The sequence below is a fragment of the Phyllopteryx taeniolatus genome, chromosome 1 (assembly GCF_024500385.1).
Source record: "Phyllopteryx taeniolatus isolate TA_2022b chromosome 1, UOR_Ptae_1.2, whole genome shotgun sequence".
In the NCBI taxonomy this organism is placed as follows: Eukaryota; Metazoa; Chordata; class Actinopteri; order Syngnathiformes; family Syngnathidae; genus Phyllopteryx; species Phyllopteryx taeniolatus.
Genome location: NC_084502.1, coordinates 456,376 through 476,306, shown reverse-complemented (window position 1 = coordinate 476,306; position 19,931 = coordinate 456,376). Strand labels below are relative to the sequence as shown.

Here is a 19,931-nt window from a genome sequence, read left to right as displayed (position 1 = left end):
TAAAAAATGTTTTAAATCAACTTTTTGGGTGTCATTTTGTTTCTGTTTCCATGTTGAAACATTTTGTTGTAGCATGGACACACACAGGAGTATTTATGCTTTTAAGTTGTCTTTCAACGCAACTCTGTTACTAAAACCTTTTTAGCTATCTAGAGGAGGAGAAAAAAGGTGAGCTACATGACTCAGCAGAAATGACAACATCAAGCTAATTAGTCTATATATGGATAGACCCTAGGCAAGTCCTTACTTCTATTATTTTATATATTAAAAAAAAAATTCAAATAAACGCAATCCTGTTACTTATCATAAAAAGACAATATCAAAAGTTTTTATTTTCTATTATATAGCTGAGTTTGTTACTGAGCAATTAGCATACCAGCTAACACAGCTAGCAGCTACTCTTAAGCAAAAACATTAGCATTGAGTTCTGTTACTGAAATTAAATTGATACTAAAATTTTCAATTTCTGTAATTTTCAAATAAAATGTAACTTTATTTAATTGTAAATGATTTATTCTGCAATATTTTTGAACAATGTTTTTCAGGTGCCCAAGTATTTGGAAAAAGCTTGCGCCAAACACAGCAAAGTATATGATGACAAGTAAAGTGCCATTTTCAAATTATAGGATGCTTTGTTACCCGTTGTTCTTGAAAACCTAACAAAGAAGTCCTGCCATTTGGAGTACCGTTTTGTGTAAAAGCCATGAATTGATTTAACGCACGCGTGTAAATTTCCGATTCACACGACACTGTTAACTGAAAACACATCAGTTCATTCCCGCCATCTTGCAAGAACATCGATGGCGAGCCAAGTCAAGAAAGAGGCAGGAGACAACAGTGACACGATAATAAAAATACCGGTTTTACTAGAGAAGGTTACAAAAATCATCACTATATAGCAGTCATAAAACTAGTTCCAACTTAAAATAAACAGCATAAGGAAACACCTACATAGACTACATTGCCATCAAAGTACAATGGATATATATATATATATATATATATATATATATATATATAATTTTTTTTTTAGAAAAGGGGAATGGGGTAGGGGTGCAGAAGAAGTGGGGGAAAACACCGCCTACCAAAGTTGTCATACAATTGACTACACATCACCTGAAAAACTGCAAAGACACGGTCATGTCTCCTTCATGCAAAGAACAAGGAAACAACAACACCCTGACATGAATCGTCGGGTAGGAAATTGAAGTTTGCCTTAACATCTACCTGGCGGCAGAGGACGGAGAATTAGCAAACATAGCGCCCCTGGCAATAAAATCCTTTTTTTGAAATACAGAATAGACAGCTGCACACATGGACGATACTGACATGCTTCATCTCAGCAAATTTTTTTACATTTTTTTTTTAAGGTTGACTTAGCAGTGGTCATCAATTATATAGTATAGTTTATGATTATGAAACAATATCGGATTATAAAATGAATGTATGAAAATTCCTGACTTGTTTAGTTCGAGTGTAAACATCCAAAAACAGTCTGTGGCTCATCTGGGAGGCTTAAAGAAAAAAAAGAAATTGCACGAACAAGTCACTCTTTTGGCTGGCCATTCAAAAAATGGATATATATATATCTCCATTATATATATATATATATATATATATATATATATATATATAATCAATATAGAATCACAAGAAGAACTCAGCTGCCTAAAACTCAAAACTGATGAAATCAATTCTTTCGCATTTGAACTATTTATATCACAAGAACGTCGATCCATCGTGTCACGGCCGCACTGCGTCCATCTCGCGACATTTCAGTGACGATGTCACGTTACAATTGTGACATCAAATGCAGAGCTAGCATCTGACGGCTAAACACACGAGGGGAACATGAACATGTTCGGAAAGAAAGAATACATTAAATATCATGGACAAACACGGACTGCTCTCTCTGAGTCGATTCCATTTTTTAAGGAGTGATGAAACTATTTACAGTTGGGTCATTTTCAAATGAGATTTAATGGTTGTCGTTTGGGTAAGCGCTTCGGATAAGTGATTCCCAACCAAATTGGCGTAAGAGATCAAGTCATGTATCTTTGTTCATCTATCTATGCAGGTGATGTATAGTGACAGGCAGAACAACTAAACGCTCTTCCACAGGATGAAAGAAGGTACAAAATTAATTACTAATTACTTTTTGCAAACTCTTTCTTTAGTGGTGTGCTGTGAGATTTTTTTCTAATGTCGGCTCAATAGAGTTGTTGTTTTTTTCCAAGAAAGGAATCCAAATGATTTTCCAAGCTGAGGGGTCAAGGTCTCATCAATTTTGGGAAACGTTCCCTCGCAGCAATGACCTATCGAGAGGTTAGTTCGTTGCGCGAGACATTTTACATTAGACAAAATCAAGTTCACCTGCAAGCACAAGACTCATTCTTAAGTCACGACACCATTTTGAGATCATTTTGGAGACGCGCGTTTTCCCAGTGCTCGGAATTGTACTTGTAATTACTATTCAAACTACCCGTCGTTGTTTCATTGATTATCTTAAATGATGGCTTGATTAATGAGCAGGTACAGTATGTAAATGGTTGATTGATTTGATTGTTTGGATTTTGAATGCACAAGCTACAAAATCAACTTTTTTAGAGACTTCAACGTTTGGCTTTTTTTGCTAAAAAAAAAAAAGAAATCCTTACTTAGTAGATTGAAGTGCAGGTAAGCGTTTACCAAAATGCCAAATGATGTACTGTATGCTATACAGCCTTGCAATTGCTCAACTTGTTTAGTTTTTTTGTCCGTTTGTACAGTAACAATGTTTTAAGCATCAACAATAAATCAGTCAAAAGTGTAAAGAAGTGGGGGGGAAAAAATGAACGCCAAAAACATAAGAAGAAACATCTTAAGAGTACCTGGTAGTTTCAGAGAGTATTAAAAAAACAACAACATTCGCACACATTCACACAATATATTCATATTCATATATACTGTATATATGCATATAAAACATCAAAAAAAGAGAGGAAGTCGGTCACCGTCTGGCTTCCCCGTGGCGGGCGCTGACAGTAAACAAAGTTGATTTTGGCCGCGGTGGCCGGTGGGGGGTGAGGGGGGCGAGGACTTGGGCCGGCCCGCTCGGACCGGCCGCACCCCGAACCCCGACAGCCAGGAGACGCTCGGTAAACCGGCGGAGCGCGTGTGAGCGCTCCCGTTCGCGAGCCTCTTTGGGGTGGGGGGGTGTCGCTGTTCCTCCTGACCCTCAATCCTGCTCCCTTCTGGTGGGAGACCACGCCCACTCCACCCAACATGGCGGAAGGGAAGAGCAGAGAGACTCAGGAGCTGGCGGGACTACTGAATATAACCGGGGGCGTCGTTTTCATGAAGGAAGCCGGTGGGTGCTAAGGTGTGGCGGGTGACGGCTGAAGGTGTGCGGGGGGGACGGGCGTCCTTATGAGTAGGAGGACGAGTTCTGGCCCTCCTTGGAGCGCGCCTCCGCCTCCAGGTCCTGGTCGTCCTTCGTCTTGATGTCGTGGTAGTCGTGCGTGGAGACGACGCTCTTCAGGTAGGCCCAGTTGGCTGACAAGATCATCAGATAGTGAATCTGGAGAAAGACCACAAAATTCTTGTCGAGGACTCTTTGTGTCCAAACTTTCTCCTCCGAAGGCAACATTGAAGGATGCAAAAGCAACTTTGACATTGTTTGACTTCATCAAACATGCTAACAGCAATCCATCAGGCAATTATTAATATTTCTTTACCGCTTCTCCTCCCGCGGGTCGCGGGCGCGCTGGAGCCTATCCCAGCTAACTTCGGGCGGGAGGCGGGGTACGCCCTGAATCGGTCGCCAGCCAATCGCAGGGCACATAGAAACAAACAACCATCCGCACTCACATTCACACCTACGGGCAATTTAGAGTGTTCAATGAACCGACCGTGCATAGTTTTTGGGATGTGGGAGGAAACCGGAGTGCCCGGAGAAAAGCCACGCAGGCACCGGGGGAACATGCAAACTCCACACAGGCGGGGCCGGGATTTGAACCCAGGTCCCCAGAACTGTGAGGCGGATGCGCTAACCAGTCGCCCACCGTGCCGGCCAGGCAATTATATATTTCAGTTATTTTGCGAAACTGCTACATCACAGCTTTCTCAAGGATGAGAAGGCAAATAGTTTTGGGTTTGCCATGATTTTTGGGGTGGCCCGCAGCCCTGTTTCCCTCCAGAGTAGATCCACCCCTGCCCACAGCAAATCTCCATATTCACAACAACAACAAAAAACAACCTGTAATAACCGACAATCTTCAAAGCAGCGTTTGCTTGAGGATCTTAGTGAATTATTCATCTTTGACACAGAGGCGAAAGTGGAGGAAAACGTTTTTTGCTCTTTGGTTGTAAATAGAGGCGGCACGGTGGCCGACTGGTTAGACCGTCAGCCTCACAGTTCTGAGGAGCGGGGTTCAATCCCCGGCCCCGCCTGTGTGGAGTTTGCATGTTCTCCCCGTGCCTGCGTGGGTTTTCTCCGGGCACTCCGGTTTCCTCCCACATCCCAAAAACATGCATGTTAATTGAAGACTCTAAATTGCCCGTTGGTGTGAATGTGAGTGTGAATGGTTGTTTGTTTGTATGTGCCCTGCGATTGGCTGGCAACCAGTTCAGGGTGTAGCCCGCCTCCTGCCCGATGATAGCTGGGATAGCATGCCCGCGACCCTAGTGAGGAGAAGCGGCTCAGAAAATGGATGGATGGATGGTTGTAAATAGTTTCTTTGCGCAAGTAAAAAAAAAAAAAAAGCTCGGTATAAAACCAACTTGTTATTCGTAGTAATGGTCCTCGTAGTAGTCGTCATGTCGGCAGATGCGGGTGTCACAACCCCCCCGCGTTATCAACACCTACACCCAATAGCCTCGGAGGGCCACGTCAAATCGGATTTTTGTGGACGGTGGGCCACAAAAAACAAACAGTGACCCTCTGCGCATCGACGGACGCAGAGGTGAGCAACTGGGGAGAATTTTGCGCTGAGCGAGAGAGAGCCAGAGTTGCTATGGAAACAGATAATCGCGCCATGGCAACGTGCATATTAAGAGACCGAGACGGGCTCACCAGTGCTATGACGGTCGCTCCAGCGCCGGCTAACGCCACGATGTAGAGGTGGTAGGACAGGTAGAACTGCAATCCAAAACGGATTTCGGCTTAGTGGAGGAAAGTAAACGTAGAAAAAGTCCTGCTCAGCAGCGTCTTACTTCACTGGTGTTGCAAATGTCTCCCAGAGCGGCACCGCAAGCTTTTCCCGGCGTCGCGTTCCAGGGAATGATACCTGTGGGATCAAAGCCTTGAGTCACGGAGAAATAAGAGAGGGAGTTTGTGCTCGGTCAAATCGAGATCGAATGAAGGAATGAAACTGATTGCGAAGATGACTTTGGAAATGGTTACAATGAAGTTACCCTGTTCAAAGTGGCACAGTAGTGTAACGATTTCAATTACTTTCTCAAAGGAATATCATTATATTTGATGGAATGATCCAGGGATGTCTCGTCTAAAAAGTGGATTAAAAGCATACGTCATTATTTTGGAATTATCCACATATTTGTTCTTCTCACACAAATAATAAACTGACATGAAAACTTGATGAAGCATCGTACATAATAAAAATGTAGCTTGTTGCATTATGCGTTTACAACATCATACCATACCATGGTGACCTACTGACAAATGTGCACAATTTCGACAATCACTTCATATGAAAAACCGGATAAGTGAATGTTCCATAAAAAGTCCTAAATTAACTATGACTTCAAAATCTGAGACAAACTGATAGATTGCCTCAAAAGGTGGTGTTACGAGGTCATATTTAAAAAAAAAGAAAAAAAGTCATGTTTGAGACTACGGCAGAATGGCACATGACAAGAGAGAGCCAATCACAAGCTCAAGTTGGATTTAGAAGCAGCAAGTGACATGAAAACAAATCTGCTCTTTAGCGGCATTTTTCAAATCTAACTAAAATCACAATCGTGGGAATTTCCATTTTCACCCTGTAATGTAATGGATTACAATGACGTACATTCTGTAATTCAATTACGTCATCTTGTAAACATGTCATTCTTCTTCACTTCAATCATTTCTGGCTTCACAGTTGTACTTAAATGACCAAAGCTGTGCGTGGCACCCGCGCAAATGTGTCGGCGCCACCTACCATACTGCCTGACATCCACGCAGATGGAGTCGGGCGAGGTGATGTTGGAGTCCGGGGACCTCATGGCAGCGCAAGTGTTCCACATGTTGAAAAAGAGGAAGACCGGGATGGCCGTGAAGCCGAAGACGGCGAGGAAGGCGAGGGCGAGGATGTAAGTCAGGAACATGAACTGAAAAGGGCAAAGAAATTCGTCTTCATGACGCCCCTCATGTTTACAACCACTGCTATGACGTCACAGTTATAGAAACCATCAATACTAGCTGTCCAAAATCACAATAAAATGTAGCAGCACACGACTGCGCCGTGTCCGTTCACAATCGATATTTAACACTTGCAAAATACATCGTTTATCATCAGAAATGCCGATTAATAAAGGTATTGCGCCAGTCGAATTTGGCTTGCACTGACCAACCAATCAGAGGACGTAAACTGCGACCGTTATTGTAGGGCAGCTGTTTTAGGGCTGTCACTATCGAATCTTTTTTGAATCCATTCTCCCATTGATTATTGATCAAATAATCGAATAATACTTGCCTCATTGCAATGTTTTTTAAATGGTGTGCTTTTTTGTTTTCTTTTTAACTACGAACGTGCATTTCATTCTCATTTATGAGCGATGGACTTCAAACTTTAAACTGCATATTTTGGTATTGAGCGTATTTGATAAATTTAGTGTACAGAATTTGTGACAGCAAAATATCAAATGCAATATACATAATATTACACTTCTAAAGTCACTTAAAGACACTTGTGTGCCGTTTTTGCCAAAGGTTATGATCGGCTCATCACTGCGTTCTTCCGTAATAAATGTCGGTTTTTATTTTGAAGTCGACTTAGCTATTTCATGAATTTTCCCAGCGCTAGAATGAATGAATACAATTGGGTTGTAAATGAAGGTCAGCGCAACTTGTTCAGTCCTCGCCGGCCTTGACGGCTCGCCGCTGTTAAACGCCCACGGCGCGAGCGCAAATTGAACATCTGCGCCAATCGGAGGAATCGGGCCAGAAAGGACAAACCATGCCGGGGTTACCACCCCAAGGGCTCAAGTGCGCACAAGCGTATCTGCACTTTGCGTGCGGGCGTGACATACGAAGGCGGTGATGCAACGTCCGCACACGGTGGTCTTGAAGTCACTCTGCAGCTCCTTCTTGATGGCGCCGGTGGTGTAGAAGCCCTCAGCCAGCAGGACCACGGCGTAGACGAAGAAGAAGGACGCGATGCCGTAGATGATGTACTGAAAGATCTGAACGCTGAGCACACGGAAACATCGGGAAGGGTTAAAGCGGCCAAAGGTCGCGTGGCCTTTGCGCCGGCGAAGCTTCCAGAACTTACACCAGGGTGAGGGCGGCGTGGTCGCCGGAGATCCTGGAGAAGTGGTTCTCCAGCAGGGTGAGGGTGCCAGTGAGCGCCACGTGGCCGCAGCCGCAGAACAGGGCCACACCGGAGAAGCAGAGGATGGTGGCCACCAGGGAGGCGTAGGGCACCCCGCCCAGACACTTGATGCAGCACTCGAAGCATCCTGCGGGAGGCCACAGCCGAGACTTCAAACGTCATCGCGCGACGGGGGCGGCCGATTCTCGCCCATTTCTAACAATCAACCACAGCAACTGTACAATTTCAGAAAGTATTTCCTTTCTAAACAACTTTGAAAAGCTTCAAACCTTACACTGCTTGGTTGAAACAAAAAAAACGCTTTGCTCCATCGTAGGTCAGCGTTTATGTTGCTAGGTAGGAGTTAGCCGACTTGTTTTTTTTTTTTTCTAGCTATAGGAAACGATTCCCGCTGTCCTCTGGTTGAATTGGCGCAAAGAGAAGTTAGTTGTGTCACGTACATGTGATCCTATTCAAGCCAAGGTGCGACTGAATAGCTGACATGGGCGTTTCTAGCCAAATCTGGGGGGGGGGTGTTTCAAATTTATTTCAGCGGGGAGATATGATATGAGATGCGAATGTTTGCGTTTTCTATTCCGAGAAATTCAAGTGGCACCTGAAGGCAACGTCCGTCTGTGTTCGACGCGAGCGCGCCCACACTCGCCTCCTCCCTTTTGTCTTGCAAGAAACATCGCCAAAGAATTCCCCCCCCCCCCCCCCCCCCCCCCGGCTTATATGACCAGATGACATGAATAAGTCATGCGGCGGCGCTAAATAAATGATCGTAAAGCAGAGGAGATGTTTTCTAGGGCAGCGCTTTGAGTGTTTTTCCGTCTGAATTCTGGGATGCGCTCGCGCACTTTCTTCTGCGGATGAACATCAACAGTCAAGAAAATGAAGAGCAACAAGGAGGAGGGGACTCTTATATAACGGCTTGTTAAAAATAGATCCTCCAGCAAAGCAGGAAGTTTGTCAGGGAGGCGGAAAAAAAAAAAAAGGATGAAATGAAATGTCTTTTGTGCTGCGTTTCCATGGCGACCGGCTCTATTTGGCAACCCCGAAGGCTCGTTAGCGTTTTGCACGTCAAAGAGTTTGTTGAATTGAAGCGTCCTATGAAAGCGGCATTAGGTGTCTTCGAACACGTGCACCTTCGCACCGACGACATGTTCTCACTTTCACACGCGGCACGAGCCGGAGCTACAAGCCCGCCTCGTCAGCTTGTACGGCGAACGCCGTCAATGGATGCAGACAGCCGACGACGGCTCTTCCACGTCATCGGTAATCCGCATCGTTTGCGGTGCAGCCCAAATGAACGGACGTCCGGCCAAACCGCAGCTGGAAGGCCACCGTTTGCTTTCCAAGTGAGAGTTTTCTATCGAGCCCTCGGAACAGCCATTTGACTTTTCCCGCGGGACCGCGCTCGTTATCGATGACTTTAAAAGAGCAAATTGATTTTTGCCTCCACTGAGGGGCGGGAAGTTCATCCGGAGCTTTTCTGGCCATACGCACAAGATGGATGTATTATTCACAGGGACAGAAAGGCCTGAAGCCACACCTCGCGAGTGTTTCCTCCGCTGCGTTCCAGACAGCCGAGTAGTACAAATGACGACAGAACAACCCTTATGAATTAATATTTGCTTCGTGTGGGAATAGATCGTCTGAGTGCAGTCCGATAAAAGAATCTCATCTTTTTAAACCACCTTGAACAATAAAAAAATCATTTGACCCAATAACTACATGCAGATAATATACAGGGATAATACAGATACACAATCAAGTGTATGGTTTATATAGTGCTAAACGAGCCTTGCCCGGTCCCTTTTTTGAAATCCGAGATACGAGTGAGCTTTCGGCCCCCCGTCGGCGAACGTCACAACATCCGGCCACCATCAGTTCACATTGGTTTCCTTGCAGTGGAAGGCCGAACTCAGTCAAAATAACACTATTTTGAAAAAGAAGAGAACAATGTCAAGAGGAGTGAAATTTTTGGGCCGTATTTTGTGCGATTGTTACAGCCAACTTGATCATTTTCATCCTCAGTTTCTCCGCAAGGTGCTCCGAACATGCAAGCGCGTGTCATTACGGAGCAAATGTTCTTTATTGTTCCTCACTGGTGTCAAAGTGGGAAAAAAAGCCGTTTTTGTTGCATGTTAATTGCGTAATTAATTAATGAGCCTCCGTGTGTGTAGCCCGTGATTGGCCGGCGTCTGCTCGTCTTTCTGACTTTACCAGGAGCGTTCACGCTCTGATGCCGTGCCGCTCAGGATTTCGGGGTTGTGGCCAGCACATGGTAAAAATCGTGTGATTCGGCGCTAGATTAAGTCATAGCGTTAAGACGCTCCCCTCCAAAGTATGCTTGCTGCTCACGATGAAGACTCCCGTTGCATAACGGGGGGAGAGCTTCGTTGCATAATGCATCCAAATCTCATCGATGTTGATGAAGAGGCGGGTTAAAAAACGCTGGCCCGAAAACAGGCCGGGTCCTCGGTGGTCCACGCGGTCACGACCGGGGGTTGCGCACTGACACGCCATCCTGCTCTTAAGGTCCAACCTCAACTGCTTGTTTAATACCATACCACAGAATATTAAGAAAATAGAACAGCGCACCGGGATAATCCTTCTTGGAGGTGGGCTAATCTCCAAGACCAATTAGAGACGACTTTATAGGAGAAACGACTTGAAAAGAAATCCCGACTTTGGAGTTGTGCAGAGAGCTGATCAGGCTTTAAACTAGCGGTCCTCAACTGTCGTCACCCGGCGACACGCATTTTCTTATTGTTGCACAGTCTCGACCCACTTTATAGACGATAAGAACAATGAAGCATTATTTGTTTAAAAATAGCCTCTGAAAACACGCTCCATTTTCAAATGCCATTTGAAATGCCCAAAGTATACGGCTAGCCATGTTCCGCGCTAGCCAGAGGCTGAGCTGCACTGTGTTTGTTTACAGAGTAAAGTGAGTCACATTTCTTGTCGCTTACCCAGGGCGTTCCGTGTAGGAACTTGGAACAAAAAAAAAATAAATCCCACCCACGAGTAGAGAATCACTGCTTGAAAGCATAGAGTCCCTCGCAGGCTTCTTTTAAACACACTGGCGCTCTCTGGTCGCCCTGTGGGAGTGGTTTTAAAAGGCCGCTAATCGGAAACAGACAGGCCGGAGTGCTCGGGCCTAATGGAAATCAATGGGCTATTCATTAGAAGTGAATCGAGGCGACACTCCGAGGTCAGCCCGTCGCTCCCGTGTCGCGGCCGGCTGCGTCCTGCCACCTCGCTACGCATTCCGCCTCTGCCTGAAATACGACCGCCGGCCCGCGCCGCACTCGCCGGCCGGCGCAATCTGTTCCCGCCGCATCGTGTATCATCTCGGCGCTCTTATAATAACCCGTCGCAACATCGGCGAGAGGGAGCGCCGGCAATCAGCCAGGAGAGGCTTCGCCAGATTACAATCCAGATGCTACGATAGCGAGCGGGACGGATGGCGAGGGATGCCATACCGACGAGGCCGCGGGCAAAGGAGCAAGCGAGCGAGAGGTGCGAACGATCCGTTCATGGAAAGGGAATGAAAGCCGAAGGAAGACAACGGAATATGTCAAACGTGAAAATTCAAAAAGTCGTTTTCGGTTATGGTGAGTGACCCAAGTGATTCTCTTTGGTTTGTCAGTGTCGTCTCAGTATTTGCTCAAATACAAATAAAAAACACAGACAGACACACGAGCGGGGATGAGCCAGTACCGATACCAGGTATCGGCCTTATTTCAAGGTATCGGGTACGCGTGAAGACTGCCGATAACGCAAAAAAAAAAAATCTGACATCAAGTAGTGGGATCGGTACTCGGTATCGGTGAGTACTCCAGAGTGAATACTCGTCCCTGCATCAGAGTGAAGAAAAAGTGGCATCGAAAATCCCGACACTGGACTTTTATTTGCACAGAAACATGAGCAACGCGATTTAGGACAAGCTCCTAAAAGTAACATTAACGGTGACGAAGGAATTAGTCAGGTGACGAGATGCCAAGCCAACAGCAAACGTGCCTTGGCACCATTTTGGGTGGCGATCACGCAGACGAGTCGAAAGATTCGACGTGTTCTTCGTGTTCTTTGCCTCAGGCCGGCGAGTATCAGTTGCCATGGCAACTTGTCACCCACGACCCACTTCGAGCGTTGAGCTGAGCAGCCGCTGTTGCTTTTTCTCGATGCGATGAGTGATCGAAATCCAAACACAAAGATTTGAGCCAATAAGAACAAAGGAAGAAGGTAACTGAAGCGATGGCGTGGCGAAGAACTTTCAGCTCCCTCCCGAGAAAATATCACGGAATTGAATTGAGCAAAATGAAAATGTGAAAATAGTTGCATTGAAACCGTTAGAGTATCGGGACCGAACCGGTCGGCAGCCAATCGCAGGGCACACGAAATGAACAACCATTCGCGCTCACATTCACACCTACGGGCAATTTAGAGTCTTCAATCAACCTACTACCGCATATTTTTGGGATGCGGGAGGAAACTGAACAATAGTGATGATATGATATGATTGTTGACTTGTGATTTCAAAAGGTCAATTTGTTGCGCACGCCTGCATGTACGAGTACGACGAGGCGATGAACCATTGATACGATTTCACAGTCACACGGGCAAACCTTGACTACAACGTCACCCGTGACCCAAATGAGCTCGACGCTCGTGACGTCGTCTACGATGAGGCATTCGAGGAGCTTTTTGATGTGGCTTCATAGGGCGCAGCGCTGCATCTCTTATTTAGAAATCACGCCGCCGGGTAGGCTCGAGCAGAGTGGACGGACGATATTCACTTGAGTTTTCTTCCGCCCGAATTCAAAATGGCCCCCCGGGCCACAAATTGCGTCGTGCCCAGCGAGCGAGCGCCTCAGCAATTACGCCACCGACTTGGCTAATGTCGCTCTCCCCGAGATGTTGAAGAAGTCGTCAGGGAATTTGACTTTGCCGAACATCTTGGCAAATATTGGATTTTCCTAGGAGGTGGCAGTAATCGCCATCGGTCGCCGATTCAGAATCGGCGGGTGATGGAGGAGGGCCGAGAGCGGGCTGGCGTCATTCGAGGACGAGGCGTGCTGTGCCAACCTGTCACGCTGCTATTCATATCTCGCTGCAGACTGGCACCGAACAGCGCCCAACATTACCGCCGCGCGTTCTGTGGCCACAAAGGGACCCTGAGCGAGCGATGTTCGTTGAAAGCCGAACGTGAACACAATGCACTGTACGCATGTAAAAATAGAGCTTTTCACCCACGCCTGCTCATTGGCACGTAAACAAATGGAAGCGCAACACACGCACGCACACGCACGTCCAGATGGAGGCTGACAGCACGCTTTGGGCAAATGACTTGAAATGAGGACTCCGCGAGCCTCTCCCTCGTGTGCGACGGCTTTCACGTGCTTCCGTGACCTCACGCGGCGCTGCGGGCTCAGCGAGGCTACAGGAGGCGAAGCTTGTGCGAGCCATCCAGATGAAACTGTGGAGAAATCGAACATTTTTTCAACCACGCTGCGGATGATTTGGACGCTCGCCATTTTTCACGTGGGCCGCACGGCATCTATTTTCATTCGTTGTCAATTTTGCATTTTATTCTCTGGAAGAATCAGGCCTTTTCGAAAAAAAAATCGTCAGTGTTTGCTTTAAGCAGGAGTTAGCAGCCAAACAACGGAATTGTTGAGAATTCAAACACTTGAAAGCAATGCATCTGGTTTGGACAATGTTTTTGTCATGTCCATCTCAAATAAAGGAATCAACTAGAAAAGGTTCAGATACTGCTGTAAAAAAAAAAAATTACTTAAGTAAAAGTAAAAAGCACAGATTCTGACATGCACTTAAGACAAAAGTCAAAGGTAAAAATATATATATATTTTTTTTTTTTTACTGTCAAGTATATTCACCATCAGTTTAAATAAGAAAATATGTGCACACCAAATAGTTTCCCTCTTTTATTATCTTGGGTTTTTATGCAATCAAAGATGTTCCCACAGCCGACTAACAAAAAAACAAAAAACAAACAAAAAAAAAAGCTGATAACAACTGAAAACATGCATTTTATACCTGTACTGCATGTTTTTTGTTTAGATTAGATGGAGAGTTTTTGAAGCTGGCGGTTTTTTTTTTGATCTTGCGCAAGATAACACATTCGCCACGAATCACAACGTGCGCCGAGCTCTCAGAGAAAGGCCGTTCATTCCGTGTCGCCGCTGTGTCGGTGTTTCTGCGCCTTGCGAGTCGCCAACATCTCAATGGATCCATCCATCACAATCCTGAAAAATCAACCCGAGTGCAGGAATGACATATTTGTACTTGGTGCTATTAGACACAAAGTAAGTGCGAGAAATAAAAATGCATCGTCTGCGCATGCGTGTCGGATTTCTGGGAGGTCAGCGCGACGGCGATGATCCGCGAAGGACGAAGACGCTCCCGTATTTACGTGCTTGTCGGCAAACAAACCAAATGTCAGCACCGGCGCCTGACGGACAAACGGCAAACTAACTTGACCTTTTCTGTCACCGACCTTTTGCCCCTTGTGGCAATCACAAAGTTCATCTCATCTTCTTTGTGATTTGCTTGCATTCGCCTCTGATTGCTGATCATTTTCTTTACAGAAGCTCTGTTAAAACAACAACAACAACAACGGCCTCCGGACAATGACGTCATCTCGGATCGGCGCATCGAAACTGCGCCGCTTACGTACCGCACGGGGGAATATTTTTTCATATTCATATTGCACATAATTGGCCATATCACGGGATTTTGAATGTATGCTGTTTTTTTGTTGTTTTTTTTGTGGTAAAATAAACGCTTCCTAGCCTGTAATAACAAAACAATCAAAAGAAAACTTCATAAAATGCATATGACAAGGAACAAAATGTACATAGTGTGCAGTACTACTGTGCATTACTGCATGTTTAAGAGTTTCAAAGGTGTTTCAGAGTATAGTAAATGTTTGTAAGACGAATGAGTCTGGGGAGGTTTGTACTGCTTTCAAATAATCAATAATAATATTGAAAATAATCCATTTCGCCTATTCCGGAACCTAACCGCCGTCATAAACGAGGAATTACTGTACATACCGTGCCACACTGACGTACGAGTCGAATCTGTTCCGTGACCAAGCTCGTAACTCAATTCACTCATATGTCAAGTCAATTTGTTTTCGGCTTCTGCAGGGGTCAGCAGCTTAAGCAGAGAAGCCCAGACTTCCCTCTCCCCAGCCACTTCGCCCGTTCCAACTCCCCGACAATTTTTTGGGATCCATTTTTAATAAGAGAAAAATAGCACTGCGTTGTAAATTATAAATATAGAAGCTTGATCAAACATAACAAAAGAGAATGCAAAGAAATAAGATGGCCTTTGAAGGGCGTGGCCTTGCGAGTGACATGTGGAGCTCAGACTCCAGCTCCGGTTGGCCGTGTACCACACGGTAGAGCTCGGACTGGCCCTCTAAAGCGCCGATTCGTTATTCGTCGTTAATCGAATCGTTCCACCTTGTACTCTTCCGAAAAAAAAGACTGCAAAGACATGTCATTGTCCGACAAATGACAAATCCCATTCGAACATTTGCAAACTATCTACAGCCCCCGGTTACGTCCTGGTTGCAGTTTTTGGGGGGTCGCAGATTTTGTCACAAGACCAGAACGAGAGTACACCGACGCATTTTGGATGGTGTATATATATGTATATGTGTATATGTAATATCGTGGCCGTAATTCCATGCTGGCTGGATGGCGACATCTGCTTCTACTAAGCCAGCTAGTTACTGTATTTTAGCTGCTAGTTAGCAGTAGCTGGCTTGCTCTCGTCAATCGTCGGCCACGATGTGTTGGATGCATCTCGCGTAACTTTCTCCAATTCGTCTTCGGCGCTCGAAGTCTGCCACAAATGTCCGTGCAGATTCTCGGGCGCGGCCATCGGGCGTCTCGTTGCGCGATGATTTTGGTCTCGAGGGAAACTACGGCTCTGTGATCCATAGGATCAGACGACAGTAGCTAACTGTACAACTGCGCGCATGCGCAATAAACAACGGAAGTAAATGCAGGGTGGCAGCATTGCAGCTCTTTGTAGAATAAAGTAAGTAGCATGTTGTTCCTTGATTTATTTTCATTCGAATACAGCAATTCTAATTTGGGATTTGTTTTTTCTTAAGTTGACTCGTGAGTCAATTCGTTGGTGGCTCTACCACACGGTTAGTTGAGTGTGCGCATCTTCTCCATGCTCCTTGCGAGTGGATTCATTTTGCATTTGTTTTTGATTCAATAAACGGCTGAGAGTGCATCAGCAACTGTCTGTGTTCTTTTTTTTTCCCATCCACTCGAGCGCTGGGCATATCTGAAGGTCGCGAAGCAAAAAAACAACAAAAAAAAACGAGCAACCGCCGAAACAATCGTAAGTCGAGGTAGCGGCGCGAACTGAAATAATGACGATCTCGTCTCAACGTACTGATGAATGGACGTCCTCGTTGTGAAATGGGGCCTGTTTAGCTGCGCATCAAGCTTTTATTGCGTCGTATGAACGGCAACAGGTTAATTGAATCTCCTGCCATCTAGCGGAAGAGCATTTCATTGTTCTGCCTGTCACGATTCATCACTAACATTTACACGCAGACTCGCGTGCCATTCCGATGGAAATCATTCCGACGGAAGATCTCCGTCAACCGTTCACGTGGGGTGATCTGTTCAGATCTGGTGTATACGTGTCACACACGCGTTTAATCTGAACAGGTGTCGTGTGACACGCGCAGATCGATGCAAACATCGCGGCTTTTATCGAGCTGGAGGTCAGTTGTCGATTGAGCACAGTAGCGTTTTGACATTTTTATTAAAGCAAGAACAAGCTACAAGTAGTTAAAAATAGGATCTCCGTCGCAGACCGGCTCCGCTAGCAAGCCGCCATGTTGTCGAGCGTGTAAACGATGCGCATTTGCGCTAAGAAGGAGCGTGCGCAGACAGAGCGCAGCCCGAATCCGATTCACCGTTTGCATGACGAAAATGGACTTGTGATGAGTTGGGCAAAAGGAATATTTCGCCTCTGTGAAATCAAATGAAATTCCATTCGGATTTGGCCTGTTTATTCCGATTGAGCATTTTCGTTTGGTTTGGGCTTCTAAACCGATTCGAATCGGAATACAACGCTCCATTGTCAAGCCGGCTATAGCTAAATGAACAAAGATACATTCTTGAAAGTTACAAAATGTGAACTTTTGCACCAATGAAGTACAATTGTTGTGGTTACTCAATAAAGGTGAGCAGGCTTTGGTAAATGCGGTAATATTAGTTGGATAAATATTTGGACCCGAGGTGGAAACCCAACGTCACGGCGTGCAACTTAAACGCTGATTCGGAGCCAAAGCGGCAACACAAGCTTCTTACGCGAGCACTCTCGTCTTTTGGCTCCCGCTGCAAATCTTCAGCGTCTTATTGGACGCTGTAAGCTGATGGTCACATTCCAGATGTCAAAGGGCGCGCACGCAAATAAGCCGGCCTCCAATCTATGAGGGTGGACTCAGTTGCGCAACGGCACACCTGAAGCTGCGGACGGTGCGCGTAAACGGGCGATTTGAGAATTCAGGGGGTTAGCTACTCGTTCTGAAAGTGCTCGCCCAGCTGACGTTGCGCAATGGGCTCCCGTGCGCCTCGGGAGGGAATGATGTCATCGCTTTTGAAAGCATCGGAGCGAAGTGAGGGGACACGCGGTTCACAAATTGGGGGAGTCACTGGCTTATGATTGGCTCGACCGGGCCCTCCGACTACAATGGACGCTTTTGAAGATAACAGAACGAAAGAGAAAACCGGAACGCAGGCTGCAGCGACAGGCACGCGCACGGACGTATTGGGGGGCAGGTGCTCTAGCCCCCCCCAAAAAAAAAGAAAAACAGTAGTATGGATTTAACTTAGGCGGCACGGTGGCTGACTGGTTAGAGCGTCAGCCTCACAGTTCTGAGGACCCGGGTTCAATCCCCGGCCCCGCCTGTGTGGAGTTTGCATGTTCTCCCCGTGCCTGCGTGGCTTTTCTCCGGGCACTCCGGTTTCCTCCCACATCCCAAAAACATGCATTAATTGGAGACTCTAAATTGCCCGTAGGCATGACTGTGAGTGCGAATGGTTGTTTGTTTCTATGTGCCCTGGGATTGGCTGGCAACCAGTTCAGGGTGTACCCCGCCTCCTGCCCGATGACAGCTGGGATAGGCTCCAGCACGCCCGCGACCCTAGTGAGGAGAAGCGGCTCAGAAAATGGATGGATGGATGGATTTAATTTACAGTATGTATCTATTTTGTTAACACAACATCACATCATCAACACAGTATCCCTGTGTGTGTGTTTTTATGTTTTGACCCTGTACTGGTAAGCGTCTTTGCGTGTCTAGTAAAGCACTTTATGAATAAAAAAATTCGTAGTATTATTATTCATTTATTACGTTACATATCTAAAGTTTTTTTTTCATTTATGTTTTACAATACAGTTCATTTTTCCTTTATTAAAACGTATGTAACAACAACAACAAAAGATGGTATTTTATTTTTGCCGGGGGCCTGTAATGAATGAATGGAAATGGATTTAATATAAGGGAATATTGAGTTACGAGCTTGCTCATGGAACGAATTAAATGTGTAAGTCGAAGCATTTTTGCTTGGTGGTGCGCTGAGATTGCTCCAATGCGAAATGTGTCTTGACTTTGCAACCAAGCGAATTTTCATTCCCAACCTCGCCAAACACCAATTCGAAACAAGCAAAAAAACAATCAGCGCGCACACTGCATGACACACCTTCGCCCGCAGACACGCGCCCGCGCGCGCACGCACGCACACGCGCCACCAGAAGCAGCAACAGTTTGACGTCATCTACGTTCAAATAATCTTCAGACACAAGCACACACCGAAAAAAATAAATGCACGCAGTGGGATTCGGCTTGCGTCGTTTTTCGGAAGCTTTTACGTGGAGCGTGTAGTGACGCGCGCGTGCGTGCCTCTGCGTCAAGTGCGCGCATCTTTCTGCAGCCTCCTTTGCACGCACGCGCGCAAAACACACACCAAAAGAAGACTTCCCGAGTGGAGGAGGAGGATGAGGAGAAGTCTCGTACAAAAACAAAAAAAACAATCAATCAAAGGCTGGCATGCACGCGCACGGGTGCCACCAATACAGCGAGAACGCGTGCATCGAATTGTCTGGAAATCTGGCGCACATGACATCAAATCTGCACCGCGAGCTGCTGGAGGTTAAAAAAAAATAAAAAAGTCCTCGCGGTTGCTTCCGTCCATCAGAATAACAGCGCCGCTATTGTTCGCCACCGCGTGGCCGGTTTAACGGGACTCGGGTCGGCGCAAAGACAAACGCACAAAGGAAAGAGGAGCCCGACCTTTGCTCTCCTGTCCTTCCTCTTGCGTCTCCTCCGCGTTGGAGTCCATGGCGGGCTTTGTTCCATCCATGACGATGCGGCGGCAGCGGGGCTGGGGGCCTGTGCACGGCTGGGCGGAAGGACGGACGAGCCTGCAGCCTGGATCGGAGCGCGGGGACTTGATGCTTCTCTCTTTCTCTCTCTCTCTCTCTCTCTCCCCTCCCCCCTTAACGCTTGTGCACAACCTCTCTCTCTCTCTCTCTCTCTCTCTCTCTCTCTCTCTCTCTCTGTTTCTCTGTCGTCTGCACGTCCAAATGCTCTTGTCGGGTAGGATTGATCACGTCAAACTGTGACCCCGTTCTGTTTCCTCACCTTTCATTCAATGCAGACCCCTTTGTTGTTGTTGTTGTTGGGTTTGTTTCCGCGCGGCGCGACGGCCAAAAAGTGCAAGAGCTGTAAATATGCAAAGCGACGTGTAGCCATGCGTGAACGCAGCCATGTGCGCGTGTGCGCATCGCTTCCCCCTCTCCATCTGGTGAGTTGAGACAGAAAACGAGGGAGGGAAGACAGACGAGCAAATCTTGCGCCTTCAGAATCTAAATTGGGGCATAGAAACTGCAGCTCGAGCTGAAGCGATGTGGTGAACTGATGTCACGATTGACCAATCAGATGGCGGGGCGGTAAACGCTTGACTTAAGAGGAGCAACTTTGTTTACCTCAAAGGATGCTGATGCGAGGATGCTCCCGATCCGTAATTCGCCCCGTTTTCCACCGATCGTGAAGATATCCTGAAACAATGGGACGCCATCTGTCCCGAATCCGCTTACAGTTTTAGTTTGGGCCCCCAGGTGGCCCCGTTTCAGGCAAACAAGTCCAGGGGGCCCCCCTTAGCCCCCCCACACACACACACACACACCTCCCCCCAGTAATTGTCCATACCTCCAAACATTGACAAGGATCAGCCACACTATAATAGCTCACATTGAACGTGACATTTCGCGGGTGCATTTAGCCGCAGGGCTGCAGAAAAACACCCGCTGTGCTCCATATGCGGCCCAGCCAAAGAGGGT

At 46.5% G+C, this 19,931-nt stretch overlaps 1 protein-coding gene across 1 annotated transcript; it reads right to left on the bottom strand.

Annotated features, from left to right (window-relative positions):
- Positions 1–841: 841 nt before the first annotated feature.
- Positions 842–19,435, bottom strand: LOC133477978 (neuronal membrane glycoprotein M6-b-like). The gene is made up of 7 exons (XM_061773465.1): positions 18,883–19,435; positions 7,476–7,662; positions 7,234–7,393; positions 6,144–6,312; positions 5,194–5,267; positions 5,054–5,119; positions 842–3,559 (listed from the first exon to the last, which is right to left on the bottom strand). The coding sequence occupies exons 1-7, from the start codon at positions 18,950–18,952 to the stop codon at positions 3,407–3,409; spliced, it is 879 nt and encodes a 292-aa protein (XP_061629449.1). The 5' UTR covers positions 18,953–19,435; the 3' UTR covers positions 842–3,406.
- Between the last annotated feature and the right edge of the window lie 496 nt (positions 19,436–19,931).

Coding starts and splice junctions, on each gene's coding strand:
- LOC133477978 (XM_061773465.1), bottom strand. CDS start 18,952: ATGGATGGAACAAAGCCCGCCATGGACTCCAACGCGGAGGAGACGCAA. Junction 6,313..7,233: donor GACGTTGCATCACCGCCTTC/GTATGTCACGCC, acceptor TGCCCTTTTCAG/TTCATGTTCCTGACTTACAT. Junction 5,120..5,193: donor ACATTTGCAACACCAGTGAA/GTAAGACGCTGC, acceptor TTTGGATTGCAG/TTCTACCTGTCCTACCACCT.